The sequence below is a fragment of the Centroberyx affinis genome, unplaced genomic scaffold (assembly GCF_046629955.1).
Source record: "Centroberyx affinis isolate AG114_WGS23_722 - 3 ecotype Tasmania unplaced genomic scaffold, CSIRO-AGI_Caff_v1 ptg004316l_1, whole genome shotgun sequence".
Lineage (NCBI taxonomy): Eukaryota > Metazoa > Chordata > Actinopteri > Beryciformes > Berycidae > Centroberyx > Centroberyx affinis.
The window spans coordinates 12930-32579 of NW_027282026.1; the positions used below are offsets into that span (position 1 = coordinate 12930).

The 19650-nt window shown below is 43.6% G+C and overlaps 1 protein-coding gene across 1 annotated transcript in view; it reads right to left on the reverse strand.

Moving 5' to 3' along the window:
* Nucleotides 1–19650, reverse strand: part of spata20 (spermatogenesis associated 20) — a 40519-nt gene that overhangs the window by 5566 nt on the left and 15303 nt on the right. The window contains exons 14-15 of the mRNA XM_071543416.1: nt 13978–14177; nt 12716–12796 (exon numbers count right to left, since the gene is read on the reverse strand). Of these exons, the coding sequence (XP_071399517.1) occupies nt 12716–12796; nt 13978–14177 (281 nt within the window). The remainder of the gene's footprint in view (nt 1–12715; nt 12797–13977; nt 14178–19650) is intronic.

Below are 19650 nucleotides of genomic sequence, written 5' to 3' on the forward strand. Positions count from 1 at the left end.
AAGGAAAGGGGTTAGGCAAGGAGGGGAAGACAGACAGATAGAGAGAAAGAGACGGGGACACAAGCAGGGTTAGACGGATATACCATGGGTTTCAATGGAGAGTGGTATTGTCATATTGCTGGTGATCTTCTTGTTTTAACTTCAGTTGAAGGATTATAAGGTTCTCTATGGATTGAGAAAATTCTCTAACCTCTTGCTCTTATGAAATCCTTTCAAAACCCACTGGATAAACTCAAAAAATGCATTATGGTCAAGCTAAGATTAAGGCTGTTTTTGTTAATTCCTGAAGACATTTTGGAGATACAAGACTGTCCTGACTGACAGTATGATCGTCTAAGTATTTACTCAGAGGCTTTTACACCGAAGAATAAATAGTAAATGTTTGTATTTTTTGGCATAAAATGGTCAAATTTAAAGATATTGAATATCAGCACAAACAACATTGGCATATTGGCATCTGATTCAAAAACCCTTATCAGTCGAAACCCTGATAACAAAGGCAGAGAAACAGACAGTGTGTGTTCAGAGGTGTGAGCGGGCGAGCCTGTTCTGGCTGTGTGCTCTGTCCTTTGTCACGCTGAGCATCAGTTTTCGACTGGTGACAGACTCTACAGGACCCTCTCCACTAAATCACCAACGTCCGCCGAGAGACGTGAGGACGCCTCAGTGTCTGAACAGAATTAACAGCCCCTCTCTTCAATCAGCCCTTGACACCTTTTCTATGCTTCATCAGCTTATGTTGAATTTAAGACGAAAGTAAATCGTTGTTAGGAACGATCATAAAAGTCAAGTCAAGGCAAATGTGTCAAGCAGATCAGACGTTTGATTGTCAAGTATGAGGTCAGACGTCTGGAAATATCCCTGGGTAGGGAAGGAATTTAAGTGAATATGTCTTTGTCCCCTAAAATTATGGAACAATAGAACATTAGACACCATCAACCCCTGTTTTTTGTCAAAGCAGCATGTGTAGTTATATATTCCTGTAATGCCCAAGACAGTGTAGGCCCTGCAGACTGATTGGCCCTCAGTAAACCCTCTGTAGACCAAACACCACACACGCCAACTCCGCCTGCAGCACACATCTACCAAGTCCTCATGCTTGGCTCTCTTCCTATCATTGGCCTCCTTCAAACAATCCTCCCAGGAGACGGTCAGCTCCAACATGGCCACCTGTCTTGCTGTTTCAGACATCAACACAATGTCTGGCCTAATGCTGCGCTCACCTTGTGCCCTAAAAAAAGCCATACCAGTTGGCATTGCGGGATGTCAGTCAACCACTGCAGTAAACTGCCTTCTCCTTGCCAAGGTGATTTTGATAAACAAGAGGTTCGACCTAAACCTGACAGGTTAAGTAGTGTTATGTGACTGTTGACTTTTGAAATGTCTAATAAGTTATATTTTGCAGAAATGATATATTATTCCCATCATAAATGAATAGGAAGCCAAAGCAGGGATTTGGAGTACCCCAGCCAGACCAAAATTTGGCGGAACATATTTTCCCACTTTGTCTCCCTGAAAAGTTTTCAACGACAATATGGTCAATCAGAAGAAGAAAGCTCCTGCTTATCCACTACTTGATCGTAAATGGAAGACAAGACAACAAGAGCATGTGCAAAAACATATGTCACTACATTCATTTTGCTAGATAGTCCAATGGACAGTTTGTCTTCATCACTGCAGTAGAGGCAGAAGGTAGAAGTTGGCAAAATTCAAACCAAGTTCTGTCTGCAGGCACCGTACAGTTGGTGACACTTTATGCCAGCGTTGGCGGATTTTACCATCATTGTCCTACTGAAAACAATGAAAATTCACTTTGTCATCTATCTTGCAGCTACAATGTGAATGCAGCATAATCATGGGCCCTGTGATGGATTCTGGGAGTTTAAGCTGCTTGTCTTGGTCAGCCTTCAGCTACCTGTATTGCACTGTCCTGAGAACCCCAGCAGTGTGTATGTACCAATATGGCATTTGCTAGCCTTGCACATCTATAACTGTCATCATCTTGTCAGAGAATCTTTATTTCTCACTGATATATCCCGGACCCAGCCACATTCTGCAAGTCATTGTGTGAGCCATAGGTTAGTCTCTCTAACTGGTATAACTGAGTATGAGATATTTTCAAACTGTGAGCTTGGACGTTCATTCCCCTCTGTAAGTTACATGTTTTTGTAGCTGTAGAACTGAATTATTTACAATGTGCTGTGCGATGGTATGCATGAATCAGGACAGACTATAATCACTTAGCTATCATACGCTTTGTGACTGGTATATGGCACGATGGTCATCCGATGGGTTTTGTCCCAGGGATACGACACTGACACACAACAGAATTCATTTTTTTGGTTGCGTTGCTCTTAGCAAGGTGTGATTGTTCCTTATTTTCTCAGTGACAAGCAGAATGAGCAATAGCTCCTTTTGTGATTCCCTCATTATATTGCTTTTAGACCTCAGTGTACAATAGATTGTAGTACTGCATCAAAAATGAGAGAGCTAGGAGTTATGAGATGGTAGGTTAGAGAGTGAAGAGGGTTCTTGGGGGTTTGTATAGAAAACTCTGTCCACTGCTTCTACTCTTTTAGACAAGGGTAAGAAGCAGTTGAATACAAGGGTAGTTGACACGGGGCCTGGATCCAATTTCTACCAAGGAGCACTAAACAGAAGCTTGGGGGGAGCACAGGACAGGACTATTGCTGTTGCTCTGAGACTATTAAAAACCTGTCTGAAACCCTTTTGGTAAAACCTGCAAAGTCTTTAACTCCTGGAGCTTTGCAAAAACCACAACAAACAAACAAAGAAAACATGCACTGCTTTCAGCGCCCTTGGGATCACACAACACCACTTTCCATTGAGAATAATGAGAAAAGAAGCTAACACTTTAAACACAGGTCCATTGTGGACAAAAAGACCATGCCTGTAACACACTTAATTTGTAATGCATTTGTTTTGCTATGTGTTACTATGTGCAAGCTTCTAAGCAAGGATCTCATGGCTCAAACATTTTGAGAGAAAACTCATTAGACATGGTTATTGATTTTAGTACTTTACAAAAACTTGATGCAACTGATTCACTGACAAAATATTTTCATCATGAAAGCTAGCAGAGAGAGCAGGGAGAGTTAGCAAAAGACAGGGGAAAACAACTTTTGTTATAGTTTAGATATGCATTATCAATGCATAAGTAGAATAAATTGAATGTGACACCTTAATCACAACGAAATGCATCTGCATCACAATGATTTGGAAAGTGGTGCATTCAATACATTAAATGTGATCTTGGCCTTAGATGTTGAACTCGAATTTGACAGACCAAACGTCAAAACTATTTTAAATACCAGTGTGTCACGACATAAAGTGACCATACAAAGATGTTTTATTCAGTATGAGACCTTGGCACAAGTCTCAGGTGGTCATAGTTTAGATATCAGGGTCTCGCTGGTACACAGCCAATCTGTATGTGTGTGATTAAAGACTCCAGGACTCCATGAGAGGTGTTTCATTAGGTCTCAGACACACAGCGGGCCAGCATCACAAATGCGACAGAAAATTCAGCTTTCTTTCCAATTCATCATTGGAAATTGTCAACCGAGGCAGGTGGAGAGAACTTGGGAGTCTTATTATGTCATCTGGGAAAGTATTACCGGCTGGAACATAAGGCGCTGTTACATCACACTGTGGAGGAAGTCATCTGTGCACTAGCCCACATCTCATTTCATGCTACAGTAACGTATGTACACAGACATATGCCGCCTTTTAATGACACAATGCGATCTGGTGCAGTGAGTAAGAGATGCTTCATCCACACAGAGAGAGAGAGAAAAATATGTGAGAGGGGGGAGGGAAAGAAATAAGAAGAGAGAGGCAGTAGGCAAAGATCATTTGATGACAGTGGGAGAGACTGAAACAGATGCCAAGAGATCCTGTGATAGAGAAGAGAGAAGAAAAGAAGATGGAATACAGTATCACAGACTAGCTGTCCAAGTGTACATCAATTGTGTTGAAAAAACAGTATTAATTAGCACAAAGTGCTGGGAACCCTAACCCTATTGTTTTTGCTCGGATTATTATTATTATTCTGTTTCTGCCCTAAAAGTATCTGGGTCTCATAAACCATAAGGACTACAGGTCCTGCCTTTTGAATTTTCTCAAAAACCCATTTTTGCGAACTCCTCCTAGACCGTTGAGGCAATTGTGTCCAAATTTGGTATGCATCATCTCTAGACTTCCATAATTAAAAGTTATCAAAAGATTTTTGGTACTCCATATCGTTTGGTTGCTATAAGCGAATCAATTTTAGGGCGTGGCACATATGTGACAACATGAGCCATAACTCAGGGACGCAAAGTCCAACCCTCGTGAAATTCAACACACATCATCAGGTACTGACCCCCTGATTAAGTGACACAATTTGAAGCATTTTGTCCCATAGGTGGCGCTATAGCAACATCATAACTTTACATAGGTATTCACATCCATTGTATTTATATCTCAGTCATTGCATACAGTACAAACTTCATTCAAATTTCAAAATGCTCAGTATGCCACAGGGATCACACTTGCACAGTGGCCCACATGTCACATTTCCCCTAGAGGTCATCACGTGCTGGGACACCGCCCATTGCCGCTTGCGGCTATATTTTATGTTTTATATTCTGTAAAACTTCCAACAACCTGAGAACACTTCCAATAATATTTCTATTAATTCTTCATATTGGCTTCAAAAGTTGGTTGAAATTAATCATGCATAATCGTATATTGCCATTTTTGTTTCTACCATTAATAATGGGTAGAATATTGGCATATCAGCAACATTTCATTATATTTGGAATGTGTGCTGTTGAAAATAGTCAAGATGTTAATATTAGAAGCCAAATGTGCAGTCAAATAATTTAGTTCTGCAAATCCTCAAATTATTCTGCTAATAATTATGATTAATAATCATGATGGCAATATCCACCAGAATAACCATGACTATAATTTTGGCCATAATCGTGCAGCCCAAGGAAAATTCTATTTCACAAATAAAACGATGCCTAAACTGAGTTTAGATGGGTTAACCCTCCACTACATCTCTGATCCTATCAGTGGAAACATTCACAGTCTATAAAGATAAAGAGAGAGCGACAGAGTGTGGAGGAACATTAGTCTGTGTGTGTGTGTGTGTGTGTGTTTGTGTGTGTAGATGCATGTGCGCAGGCAGGCGTCTTATCTGTTCAGCATGGGTTTTATTTACCAAGCCGAGATGTGGATAAGCGTGGAGCGTCAAGCACGACTATAGCAGACATACAGACAAGCAGAGATAAGACCGCAGGGAGTGGATTGTATCTCCAACAACACCACTAAAGCCCTTCACTCTCAGCTGAATCCTAAGTACACATGCACTTCCCCCATTCCATAATGCATGTATAGACTGACACATGGTGGAATTACCGGATAGATGGATGGATGAATGAGAAGATGGATGAATCGATGGATGGATGGATGCATAAAATTACAGATGGAGATGTACAGGAATGGTGAGTGAGATAAATGTAAGTGAGGCGAGTATAGAGAGCATATCTGAAGGTGAATGTGAGAGTAAATTATAAAGGACGATAATGCGTATGGTGAGAGAGAGAGAGGAAGAGGGGAAGAGCGAGAGAGAGAGAGGATGAGTGGTGATCGCAATGCATTATGGTCTAGCTGGAAAGCACTTTCCTGTGACAGGATCCATCTGGGACCTTGCCCACAGCTGTCAATGCAACTGGGTTCTGGGCTCTGACTGGTTATTGGGCTTAGCAGGTCTTTAACAGAGAACAACAGAATCAGTTCCTATAGTGCACACACACACACACACACATACAGCCTTAGAGGGAGCTGGGATGAGCGAACAGAGGGATTGCGATGGACGGGAAAAAGGGAGTGCCGGGGTAATAAGGCAGCGGATTGAAGCAAGGGAGGTCAAAGGTCACCCCGGAGGAGTATGTGAAACAGCAGCTCTAATCCTCCTCTGCATTATCAGGAATGCTGTTACCAGTGCTAGTTACCCTCCGACTAGTCTCTCTATCTCTGTCCCTCTCTTTCCCTGCCTCCCTCCCTCCCTCCCTCTTGCCCTTCCTCTCACCCTGCTAACTCTTCCCTGTGTCTCTACGGTCTTGTTAGGGAATCCCAGTCGTTTGTCTCTGGCGTTCTCACAGACGCTTTCAAAAGACCCCTCGCTCCTGTTAAAGGCCACGGCCCTCCCTTCCTTCCCTTTCCTTCCCTTCCATCCCTCTTCTCTCCTCCTACCTATCCTATATCCACTCCCCGGCTCCCATCCTCCTCTCTCAGGGGGATGAGATCAGGAACATGAAGAAGGGGGCGGGCAGGAAAGCAGTAATCTCCTGTTAGAAATAAAGAGGGGCTGTGTCTTTTTACCGTTACTATATACCCTTCCAGGAATCCCTCCACCTCCCCCTCGTTTCCTAAAACCTTCAACATCCCTGAAATGCCTTCCACTCTTTCTGACCCAAGTGTCTGTCACCCAAATACCAGCACCCCACGGTCCTCCTCAACACTTGCCACAAACACCTAAGGGCCCTAACACATGGCCCTTTCCCCATCCCATCCACTCCACTTCCTTAAGTGCACTCCAGAGGGAGCCAGCCAAAGTAATCCCTCTCTGTGCTTGTCTGATTTTAATAGTGTAACACAGACAGGAAGACTTGGAAAGTTTTCTGTAGCATGCCATAGGGGGGGAGAGGCCGAGGCAGACTAATAAACATGAAACTAGAGCAGCCCTGAATTATGGGAACCAAGGAACAACGTTTCCGTAAGAGCGTGATTACACCTTTGAAGTTGAAATGTTATTTTTAGCAAATGTGGTGACTTTGAACGGTGTTTCAGATACATTCTCAGATACATTAGAAGCCAACAGTCGTGGTTAATTTGGGTCAAAAAGGCTACCAAATGTCTCAGTGACAAACCATGTCGGAGGCCTCAGCTCTTGAGTAACAGTAGCTGTGAACTGCCGATTGCATACCAGATTTCAGATTTTTTGCTGAATCTTCTCAAGCTACAATTTGCAGTGCATAGAGACTATGACCAGAGATGCTGGGGCTGAAGACAAGAAAGTTTCCTGTGCTACAGTAACCTAAATCTGGAAACAAATCTTCCTTCTCAGACTGTTTACTTTTACTTCCAACATTGCTGAATTGACCTACTCCCACACCACAACAATCTTTTTCAAGTGTCTCTCTTGTTGTAGCTAGCCAGTATTTGCACACAGCTAATTCTCCAACTGACCTCCATGATGGCGCCAGCTGTGGTTGCTTCACTGTGAATGTTTGCCAACATGGGGTCTTGAACCTGGATGCTCCAGCTGAGAGCTGAGAGCCCGACTCACCACGCCGCTCTGCAGCCCCATGTTGAGAATGCTGCTATTATCCTTTAACGCATGTATACAACAGCTGGGTTTTAGGTTTAGGCTAAATCCTCTTTCAGGAAAAAAAATGTCTGTGATGAAGCTGTCCCGATCTGCCCTCTCTGTGGCTTTCAGATGTTTTATTTACATATGGGAGGCTATCTGGTGCCACAGACTCCATTTTTACTCTAATCTCCGTAATCAAGGCAGACCCCGGCCTCACCCCTTGACACCACCACACTTCCCCACACTCTCTTAGCGTGCTTGGCACATCTGGTCGACCGAGACTACGGCATCGACATGGATGTTCCTGGGCAATGGAAAGTATGGTACACTTACTAACTGAAGAGGCAGAGAGAGAGAGACAGAGAACAGAGAGGACAGAGGCGGGGTAGCGCTGAGACGGAGCGGAGTCACGGTGGGATCGAGGGAGGGAGATTGAGAAAGCAGAGAACAGGAGGCACGGAAGGACACCGAGGCAAGAAAGGACAAACACACACACACACACACGCACACATACACACACTTGGCAGAAGCACTTGCAGAGGGAGGGAGGATAGAGAGAGTCACTCTAAGAATAATTGCTAGAAAGACTGCATGCCTAGTTGCGTTCTTACAACTCCCCCCACCCCCTCCTATTGAGAGCCTCTACAATCAACAATCCTGACCCAACACTAATCAAGCTATATTGCTGTGTAATAGAAAAATTAACCACGATTTATCGCAGCAATTACAATCAAGAGCGATGTTTCCGCATGATTGTTGGGGCTATAATTGATTTCAACAGCCAAAAACGTGCACCAGAAGCTTCGAGTGCTGCGGTGAATTGAGAAGCCTAGTGTCTCGCAGTGAATTAAAACAGTAAATAAATGAAATGAGGTGAAGCTCTAACAATGTGTGTGTGTGTGTGTGTGTGTGTGTGTGTGCGCTTAGTTTAGCAGGGGTTGGTGCTCTGAACAGCTCATTCACCACAATTAGTGCGCCTGCCCCGAACCAGGGAAACTGACGAGGCGGTGATTGGATTTAAATTAAACATCTTCTCTGCTCGTGGCTGCCTAATGTGACGTAGAGGACGCTCCCCTCTCCCCTCGCTCTTCCTTCTTCTCTTCCATCTCGTTTTTCATCCCTCCACCTCTTTCCTCTCGCTATCCTCGCGTTGTTCTCCCCTAATCTCAGCTCCATCCTCCGCTCTTTATCCCTCATCTCCCTCACGCTGCTTCACCTTCTCCTTGAGTCTAGTTTGTTTTCTCCTAATGGCTCTCATCCTTAAGCAATTGGGTTTTTCCCCCCGCTGCTCTCATCTACTTTGTCTATTTCAGGGTTTATGAAAGGCAATTTTCAGACTTTTTTTTTTTTTGGAAAATTTTCAAAACCAAATAAAGAAACAAGGCTGGCAAAAACAGCCTATTTCTGGTTGAACATAGCTGATAACAGATGTTCTAAAACTATAAATGGGCAGTAAAAGAAAAAGGACAACAGGAAATTAATGAAGGGAAATGAAGCCCAATCGTGTTTAATAAAGAAAAAAACTCTGTTACTTTAAGAGTGGCCAGGCAACGCAATGAAACCTGTCCTTGGATGGTGAAAAACTAAGACCTCTTATGAATATATTGAAGACAATTTAATACTTTTTAATTCATTTTAAGACTTTTTAGTTCATTTTAAGGACCTGCAGATACCTTGATATTTATTTCTCCTTCCTCTCGTCTTGCCTCCCTCCTCTATTACTGCACTTTCATCCAGTGATGTGTGTGTGTGTGTGTTGCCAGCATGCACATGACTGCATGTGTTCATGTGTACTTAAGTGTGTGTGGCAGGGTTTGTGTATACATGTGTGCGTATGTAGAGTGTATGTGTATCTGCGTTTGGGCCTGTGTGTGTGTGTGTGTGTTTGTGTACATTATGTGTGAGTGTGTATGCATGTTTAAGTGTGTGTGTTTGTGTGGATATCTGTGTGTGCCTCACCAGCTGCTGCAGGCAGCGGTGCTAGTCCTCTAGGGGGAGGTATCTAGTCCCCTAGAGAGTGTGAGTGTGTGTGTGTGTGTGTGTGTGTGTGTGTTTAGTGCTGTGCTGGATCATCACATCTCAGCCCAGCCAAGACTGCTGCTGCTGCCGCTAATGGCCTGCTGTTCTCACTGCATCTGGATACACACACACACATAGACACACACACACACACACACACACACACACACACACACACACAGATACCATCTCCCTCCTTTCTCTCATTTACTCCTTCTTTTCTATCTCTCCCTCCATCTCGCTCTCTAAGGCTCAATAAAGGCTCGTTAGGAGAAAAACTGGATCCGTCGTTTCACTCTGACAGACTCGCCCAGGAGGGTCGTCTTTTCGTCTTTCTCTCCCACACACACACACACACACACACACGCACACACACACACCACCGTTCCCTCTTTACAGTCTACGTCCCAGAAAGTTCCACTGAAGTGCGTCTGCCTCGTCATGGGGATTGCCATCCCGAGCCTTCTGGTTCAAGAAAAAAAAAAACTAACCCTAACCCTTAAATCTCAGGCGCTGACTCTCTTTCAGCAATAAAGACGTGCTGTTCTTCACTTGGGAGTGCTCAATGACAGTGACTCTTTGTTCTGCTGTGTGTGCGTGTGTGTGTGTCCATTTCTAGTTTTTCATCTTATTGGTCCCGGTGGTAGTATTTAGTTTCTTCCTCTGGTTACCATCCGCTTCTTTCTCCTACTTCCTCTATAGGGCCTTTAAACCTCCTTAACTGATTTTTCTTCAGCTCTACCATTACCGCACTCATTAGCAGACATTAAGCCAATAGCCTCGATCAGGATGAGGGATTATGATTATAGCTAAATGTGATGCATGACATGGCAATTTGGAATATGGAAATTAGACTGGAGAAAACACATAAACAAATGCATGGGTGTGGACACACAAACACACACCCATATTAACACTACCTCTACAAGGTTTCTAGAAGTTTCAGAAAGCAGAAGCGTCTTGCTTTGGTTTGTGCGTTAGCTTGACTGGGTTGTGACTGACAGAAGGCGGGTCCAAACAAAAGCCCAGAGAATATTACCTATTGCCTGAAAGATGAAGAAAGAAACTGGATTCCTGAGTGTGCACATTCTTATGAAACAGAGAATGGGACGTTTGAAATGTAAAGTTTATAGCCTGATATTACGCTTCTGATTACTGTACTGAAAACGCAATTGGCAGCTTCTCACTGAGTGATGGATTACCTTCACCAACTGTATAAGACGTCTCAGGGATTGTTTTCTATGCTATTTGTAATTGAATGGGAATGAATGAGCCTGAGAGGTATGGCAAAATTGATTTAAAAATATCTTTAATCATGGTGCAAACATGTAAAAATACTCAGAATTAATATTAAAAGGGTGGGAAATGTAAAAAATGAGCAAAAACCTCAAATGACGCTGGAATTGTCCTTTAAAAAATAAACCTGTCATTACATGGTGAAAACATTAAGACATCTGAAACCTGTATTTAAGACATTTTACTACTTTAAGGCTTTAAATTGAGATAATTCAAGACTTTTTCAGACTTTCTAAGGATTTGGAGATACACGGCTCTACTACAATATCTACCATCCCCTCCAGAGAATCCCCTAGGATTAGCATGACAGTAACAAGGCTCAGCATGTGCCTGTTCCTGGCTGGGTGTGATAGTACATACATTCCTCTGAATACGAAACACATCCTGATAACAGCTCTATCTAACTCGCTCTCGCTCTCACTCTCCGGCTCTCTGGGGATCTGGCATGGCCTGATGTGACTGCAGCCACCGCCTGATACGGCACAACTCATCTATATTTCAGTGGGTCCCTGTGAGTGTGTGTGTCTGTGTGTGTGAGTGCGAGAGAGAGAGAGAGAGAGAGAGAGCGTGTGTGTCACAGGGCAATCACTGCTTTAATTCACTGGTCTAATTTCAGTTACGGACTGGTCGATTAAACCAACACTGAAATCAGTGAGCAGTCTAACACAATTATAATGCTCAAACTAGTGTGTTTGTGTGCTATTGGTTTCATGGTTTATTTATTTAACCTTTATTTAAAGCTACACTACAACTTTGCACATCGGTGACTCCAAATGGCAACGAGAGGTAACTGTTTGGCAAATTTGAACCTCAATACCCAGAAATCATATAACATGATGTCAGCAAACTGCATACAGCATGCGAATGTTTACAAAACCCAGCAGGTCTGTGAGGCTTTATACCGAAGGGATAAAAACACCAAAGATCAGCAGCAACAAGACAAACATGCAAGTTGCAGATCAACAACATAAAGCAATGAACAAAGTCTGACTGCAGTAAAAAACACATGAAACACAACACAGAACAAGGTGAAACGATGTATAAAATCAAAACACATTAAAAATCATGTTAAAAGACAGAGAGAGAGAGAGAGAGAGAGAGAGAAATGAAAATGTTTTGTATAAGCTCTCCAACGTCTGAAGTCCACTAGACTCGAATGTAAGTTATGAAATACCAGAAGAGAACCGATCAGCAGCAAGCTACAAACCTTTGTCGATGCAGTGCAGAGCATTCCCTTAAAGTTTGGGCTTAAACTGGTGAGAAATGTGGCCATGGGAAATGTGAATGTTAACGCCTTTGCTATCCGTACTGAAATGTAAGTCTGACTCAGAGTGACAGCTGTCAAATACACAGCAGGCAGGGTTTGTCTGGGCTGGTAAGGACACACACACACACACACACACACACGGATGAACTGAGATTCAGACACATTAGGCATGTAGATGTCGAAAAGGGCTTTAATGTCAGCTAATGCCTGTTAGGAGGAGGAGAGGAGAGGAGAGGAGAGGAGAGAGGAGAGGAGAGGAGAGGAGAGGAGAGGAGAGGAGAGAGGAGAGAGGAGAAGAGAAGAGAGGAGAGGAGAGGAGAGGAGAGGAGAGGAGAAGAGAGGAGAGGAGAGGAGAGGAGAGGAGAGAGGAGAGAGGAGAAGAGAGGAGAGGAGAGGAGAGAGGAGAAGAGAGGAGAGGAGAGGAGAAACTAAAGTTGACCTTTAAAAAAACACACTTGAGCCAGCCAACACCCCAGGCACTGTCCCAGGCTGTGTGTATGTGTGTGTGTGTGTGTGTGTGTGTGTGATTCAAAACCTGCTACAAACCTGCTGGCGCTCTAAGATGCTGATGTGGGAGTGAATCCATGCATGTCTATGTTAATTTGTGTGCCACAACTTGATCTTTTTATTTCAGGGTTAGGGATTGATGACGCATAAGCTTGTCAAGATGACGCATCTTTCACACAAACACACACACACACACACACACACACACACACACCATCACACACATCATCCTGAACACTTACCTTATGTGGTAGAAAGAGGGAGTTGACTGTTGCTAGCAGACTGGTGGTGTCTGGGGCATCCCTCTGGCCACAGATCACAATCTACATGGAAAAAAAAAAAAAAAAGAAACGAGGAGAGGGCGAGAAGAGAGGAAAAAGTGATGGAAGAGTGAGATATAACAAGATGAAAGAGGGCATGGACAGAGTGGGATAAGAGGGGAAAGGGGGACAAATATGAGGAGGGGAGGGGAGAGAGAAAGTGAGAAAGGTCAGTGCTGAATTTGTTCCTGTAACAAGGGAGGCAGGTGTTTTCTCCGGGATCGTCTCACCTCGTCTCTACCCCGAGCTTGTTACCCTCGCCCTCTTCCCCTGACTCGTCCTCCGCAGGTCACATATGATGGACAGAACACTAACTATCCTCTCTCTCTCTCTCTCTCTCTCTCTGTTAGTTCCTTCTCTGTTATTCTGTATACACACGCCTTCAGGCTGAAAGTTTGCTTAGAGCGGCCATGAAACTTCAGGGTAAGTTGTACTGTGCTTTGCTCCTCTGGTTTTAGGCCAATTGAGGGTGTTAATATTTCAAGACTCATTATATAACCCGGACTGTACTGCTCAAATAACCCATGAGTGCATGACGGCTGTGAAAAATCTAGAGAAAAATGGTTTTGAGGCTGTGTGTCGGGGTGTCCTTGGGTGAGTGTGCATATATGTCGGCTGTAGGCCTGAAAAGTGGCCTCAGTCGACTTTCCCTGGATAAATAAAGAGTAAAAAATGTATCAACACAACAGCTGCTTGTTTAAAGTGAGACTATTGCATGCTGAGGGGTTTCCAGGAGCTACAAGGGTGCATAGATCATGGTGCTTCCAAACAAACCATGGTTTCAGTGTGAGTTAAGATTAAACTTTAATGGTTGGGATGTTGTAGCAGCAATAAAAACAGCATACAGCACAAGAAAACTAGGGGTGGGGGGGGTCATTAGCAGGTCAGAAAGTATATAGGTGGTCTTCTTCTACTTATTCCAAACAAACCGCTGTTGCTGCTAGAAATGTAAAGCACATCACATCCCGTGCACCAGAGGATATTTTTCTGGGAAAGATGAAGAATATCAAAGCAGACATTCATTTGTATAAAAATATTGCAGATCATTGCTTTAAATACCAGCCATCCTTTAAAACACCAAATTAGCACAGTTAAAGCACAAAGTAAATCACCTTGAAGCCAGGGCTTGCATGTGGACAAGTAGCTATGCAACGTGCGTTTGTGAGTGTGTGCGTGAGTATAACCTGTTTAAGGGTGTAGTGCTGGGCCATGAGTCCCCGGACCATGTCAGGCAGGGCTATGGGGACCCTGGTGAGGCGGTCGGAGAAGGCGGCCAACAGCTGCTGGGACCTCTGGAGCCAATCCTGTCTCCCAGTGTAGTGGGACAGACGCAGGAGGTTGGACGCCGACACGGAGTTAGCACTGGGCTCCGCTCCGTCCTGATCTGAAAATCACACACAAGCACAAAGACACACAACACTGTCACGGGGCTTTGCTAGTTCAGGTCTTAGGCAGACATACACACACAGGGGGGATACCCAAAAGACATTACAGTGAAAATGACAGAATAATAAAACATGTTTCCTGTTTTGTTGCTTTCCCAGGGTGTCCCACAACAGCAGTGAATCACTCAGATAATAGAGACCTCATGAAATGAAAAAACCCATTCATTTCAAAATTATGCATACGGGAAATATACAGTCGAAACAGCCCAAAATAATTTTTCTTCATTGTTCCTGTGCACGCTCAGTGAAGTGTATCTTACTCAACCTGCAGGGGCAAAACAATTTGATTTACATCTCTTAGCAAGCGCCAAGTGCTGCGGTGGAAGCTCCTTGTCCATATACAAAATTCTATTAGTTCATATTTCCCACAGATTAGCATACTTGAAAACTGAAAAAAAGGCATCATCATCCCAGTAAGGTATAGTAAGTATGGTGATAAAAGCTGTTCGCCTACAATCATACTTCATCGCTGCTTTTTGTGTTTGAGCTCAAATACTGTGTATTCATTTGTAGCCCGTTTGTCTGGTGTTTACCAAAAGTATTATCACACTGTTCAACTTGGCTACCCTTGGTCCATATTTCCTTTTTTATCTGGCATGAACTTGAACCTCCAACACTGCATCAAGGAGGAATGCAACCTGCATAGAGAACAGAGATGAGATGCTGGACAGGGGCTTTCTTGTGCCTGTTCAAAGAATCAAAATATTTAATACAGCAATATAAAAGTAGCTTATTTTACACTATGCTGGAGAGCAGTCATAGGCGAGATCAACAACTCTAACCGGGCAAAACAATGGCGCAGAGTCCCAAAATAGGATTGATGCACAATAGATATCATCTGTCTTTTTTTTTTTTTTCTGGGGAGAGTTCAGTGTTACGTTTTGGGGTAATATGAAATGTGATGCCTCTGGTCCAAAACATGAGGCTTTCTGTGACGATCTGTCAAGCTAACAAGAAAAATAAAACGCTAATAAATATAAGGCGGCCGCTACGCCTTCCATCACCTCCCCCCAGTACAAAAGCGTCTCCAGTCATGATGTGTGGCGCGACGTGATGGAACTAACAGATGACCTCATGACTTAGCCCTGTTAAGTGATCGGTCCTTATCTCCTATCAGTGTCCAATGAGAGCCCGGAGGTGATCTTCTCATGACCTATGACTTAACGCTACATGTCTGCTTCTCAGCGATCCCCTGACGCCTGTGTGTGTGAGTGAGTGTGTGTGTGTGTGTGTGTGTGTGAGAAAGAGAGAGTTGGTAACTGACACAAGCTATCCAGTTTTGAGTCTAAAAAGAAAAAAGAAATAGCTGATCACGCGTGCATGCACACACACACCCTCTTATAGTACAGTATACACACACACACATAGCCAGGAGACTCTACTGTACAACTCCCATATTTTTATAACAAGCCTGAAGTTACAATCCCATATAGACACTCGTGAACACCCATGCATGACTGAACTGTAGAAATAATTTGATTTAATACTACAGTATGTCTCTGCTCTGCCTGAGCCCCATGGCAAGAAAGCCTGTGCACCTCAACCCACCCACACACACACACACACACACACACAAACATACACATACTGTTTGAGCGAGCGACTTCGTCTGATTATTTCACATTTCACATATCTCTCTTGTTACAGAGCTCCATGGAAGGAGGTCACACACACACACACACACAAAGCCGTGACAGAACTGCTTCAAAACACACACACACACACACACACACACACAGAGACACACACAAATCCGTGACCAAATAAACTCACTCAAAGCGATGACAGAATTGCCAAGAAATACATCACTACACTCCACTCGGTTCAACCAATCAAAGTTTTTGAAGGTCGATACTGATAGTTTTGAATTGAAGCTACCGAGAGATTTTCAATATCTTTTCATTGTCTTAAAATTTGACCAATTTCATGCCCAAAAATGGTATGGATGCAGAATTTTAAACTACTACTACTGCTACTACTCTAAAACTCTCCACTAAAATCCAGGATGATAATGGCAATGATATGTCCGATATCCAATTTTTAATAAAAGGTGAATATCGGCCAAATACAGTATGTCTGCAAGCTGATATATCGTTTTAACCTTTCTCCACACACACACACACACGCACACACTCCGAGGACTCTGGCAGGACTGTAAAATGTAGAGTGGCAGTGCGGTGGGGTAATCCGTCTTGCACTGACAGGCTATGCTGCTGGGACAGGCGTCCACACTGCAGCGGCTGTAGCGTCACTAATGGGCTTCAACCCTACGCAGCGCCACCGCCATAATGGCACAGTCAGTCCCCTCAGATGAGAAACCTCTCACACGTCAGCTCCGATAAACACACACAGATGCAGGTGTGTGACGGCGGCGCACAAACGCGCGCTCCTACACACACACAAGCGCACACACACACAACCGTCATCTCTAATCTGTCAACAGCCTGCAACGAGAATAACTATTAGCTTTTTCCCTTTCCCCCCCTCCCATATCTCGCTCCTGTCTGAGCTATTTTCACCATGCTATCTGTCACAGGCTACTGAGTGTGAGGGTGTGTTTGTTTGTGTCTGTATGCGTTTTTGTATGTGTGTGTGTCCATCCTATTTCTGTGGAGAAAATACAGATCTGTGCTACCTGGAACATCTAGACTGACTTTGTTACTGATGGCATTCTCAAATTGCAAGTTTCCTGCCTTATACAGAGTTGTGATGTTAAAAAACCAAGGCAGTTCAAGTGTAATAGCCTGACAAACCTTATCTGTTATAGCTGAATTACTTCATTCTTTTGGTTTGCAGTGATTCATGCAGCTTGGAGGAGCCGGAAGGTTGAGAGATATTTATTTTGCCCTTTGTCTTATGCAGAGATGCCATTTAATAAAACCCTGAATTTCCAAAGAAAAAGCAAAACTTTGGTATACTGTATCATGGTGAGAAAGAGCAAGACAGAGTACAAGATCCATTAGGACGGGAAAAGGACAGACTAATGACAGTACATGTAATGAGAAAGAAATGCAGCTGAGCGGAGATGAAAAGAAAATGGAAAAACAAGTGGGAGAGGCAAGCCACTGAAACAGTCGCTATCGGAGGGAGAGAAAGGGCGGCAGGAGAGCAAAAATAAAAGGAGAGACAGAGACTAGAGCCAGACTGGAGACTCTGGTCTGACAGATCAAAGGTAAGTGTCAGCGTGTCTACACGGTGGCAGCTTCTCTGAACTGCCAGCAGCCATCAACTAGGAAGACTAGACTGGCAACTGAAGAGGGGCCGCACCGCACGACAAGGTCAGACGTAGCGTTACTCCATCCATACATCCATCCATACATCCATCCATACATCCATCCCTTGATCCAAAACCCTCTTTTAGCCACAGCAGTTGTGGGGCCACTGCAGCTAATGCGGTCAGTGAATATAGAACATGCAAGTGAAAGATTTACTCCATCTTAGAGAGAAAGACAGCAGACCGCCTGTCCATCATGACTGATAAAATTATGGATAAAATGCTCGACAAAGCTACAGACTCAGTGAACACAGCCTGGCCGCTGCGAAACGCGTCACACTCTGCTGCCAAAGAGAAGTGGAGACGTTCTTACTCAACACTGTTTTCTAAAAGCGCCCCTGCGAGCTGGAGAGAGATTACTGTCAAAACTCAGAAATATAATCGCGTGTCAGTTGAAAGATGTGCGTGGTCCTTTGTAATCATAACATGAGGATTGTACTTGGGTTACAATCCCATTTCTGGATTTACAGAAGAGTTGGGGTTTGCAAATCATGATTATACAGCTGAATTTGAACTGAAGTGAATGACAGGCATGAGGGCAGGAGGCAAAGCAAGGCAGAAAGCAGAAACAGGGTAGAGTTAAGATGTAAAGAGAGTGATATGACAAGAGGCAGACAGTGGGTTTTCAGGTTCCCACTGTACATTGCGCTGGCTGTTTCAATCTGTCAGAGTCAGATGGACTGGGAGACAGAATGGAGACAGATTTGACAGGTCTGGTGATCAAATGTAGCCGAAGAATCAAAGCATCAGTCTTACTGTGCTTACGTGGTAGAAAAGTTCAAGCTGCGGACTGACTGAGTGAGGGCTGCACTGTACTAGAGGTGGACAGAGGAGGTCAATATTCCTCCGTTCCTCCCTTTTACTCTCTATCCATCCATCCATCCATCCATCCATCCCCGTGGCTGAATTGTAGCAGTACGCTGGAGTCGACAGGGATATTACAGTAGCAGCTTCCATCCTGTTAAGCTTTGGATCAATCAATGGGTGGAAGGATGCCAGATAGGAGAGGGATGGATGGATGAATAGATGAATAGATGAATGATTACACCCATCAATTCATGCTTCTTTCCTTCCCACTCACAATCACCCTGTTAGAGCCATAGCAATGTGTTGATATCAGCAGATTGCCTGCAGTAGAAGCCTAAATCCTGCAGCTATCCATCTATCCTAGCTATCCATCCATCGCTCAACTTGTTTAAGCTGTAACAATACGCTGCAGGACTAGCTGTAATCCTTCACCTAACCATCCATCCATCCAGCTCTCTTTCCCTTCATCTTTTAACCCGTTTGCCCCATAGCAATCAGCAGGTTCACTGCAGCAGTAGCCTCAATCCCTTAATCATTTTCTACAACTAATGCTGACCTTACACTAGACAATATTTGAAGCCATTTCACAGTTTTAGACAAATTTCGGAGTCGACATAAAATCACGGCAGTTGCTGCTCATTCCCATTTCCACAATCGTTAGGTGGAAAACCGTCTTAATGAAGTCTTTTTCTCGTCTTGATCGTTACAACAAAATCAAACATGTTTAAAATTATCTTAACTCTTTAGTTGTGTGATGGTTAACAACGCAATTTATAATGCTACACTGTCAACAGCCACTGTCTGTCTTTGGCTGACATCCGCACCTGATGACAAAGCTCAACAGACAGATATGATACAGTTATATGGCAATGCCGGCAGGGAAGTGTAAGTCCCAGTTCCGTAGCACTGTCGAACTGGAGGAGAAACTGGCAGAGCTGTGGAGAGAACGAGAGTTTATCTCTCTCTTTATCTCTCTCTCTGCGTTGTGTATGTGTAGTTTGTTGTATGTGTGTGTGTGTAGATGGTGGAGGGATGTTGTAGCTTCATTCACACTCAAACATCATAGTCCATTATCAGTGTTTTGAGCCAGTTTAATCCTACACATGCACTGAAAACCTACCAAATCTCTGAGAAATCCTGCTGGAGTCTTTAAATGTGTGATGCTGCATGATTCTCAGTCTTAACAGAATCTTAAAATGTGAGCATTTTGACTCATGACTTGAGACAAATTGTTGTTAAATGTGAGAGTGTTTTGTTTTGTCATCTCTTACCCAGCACAGTATCACCAGATTACAGTTCAAAATGCCATCTTCTTTACTGTTCTTGTCTTT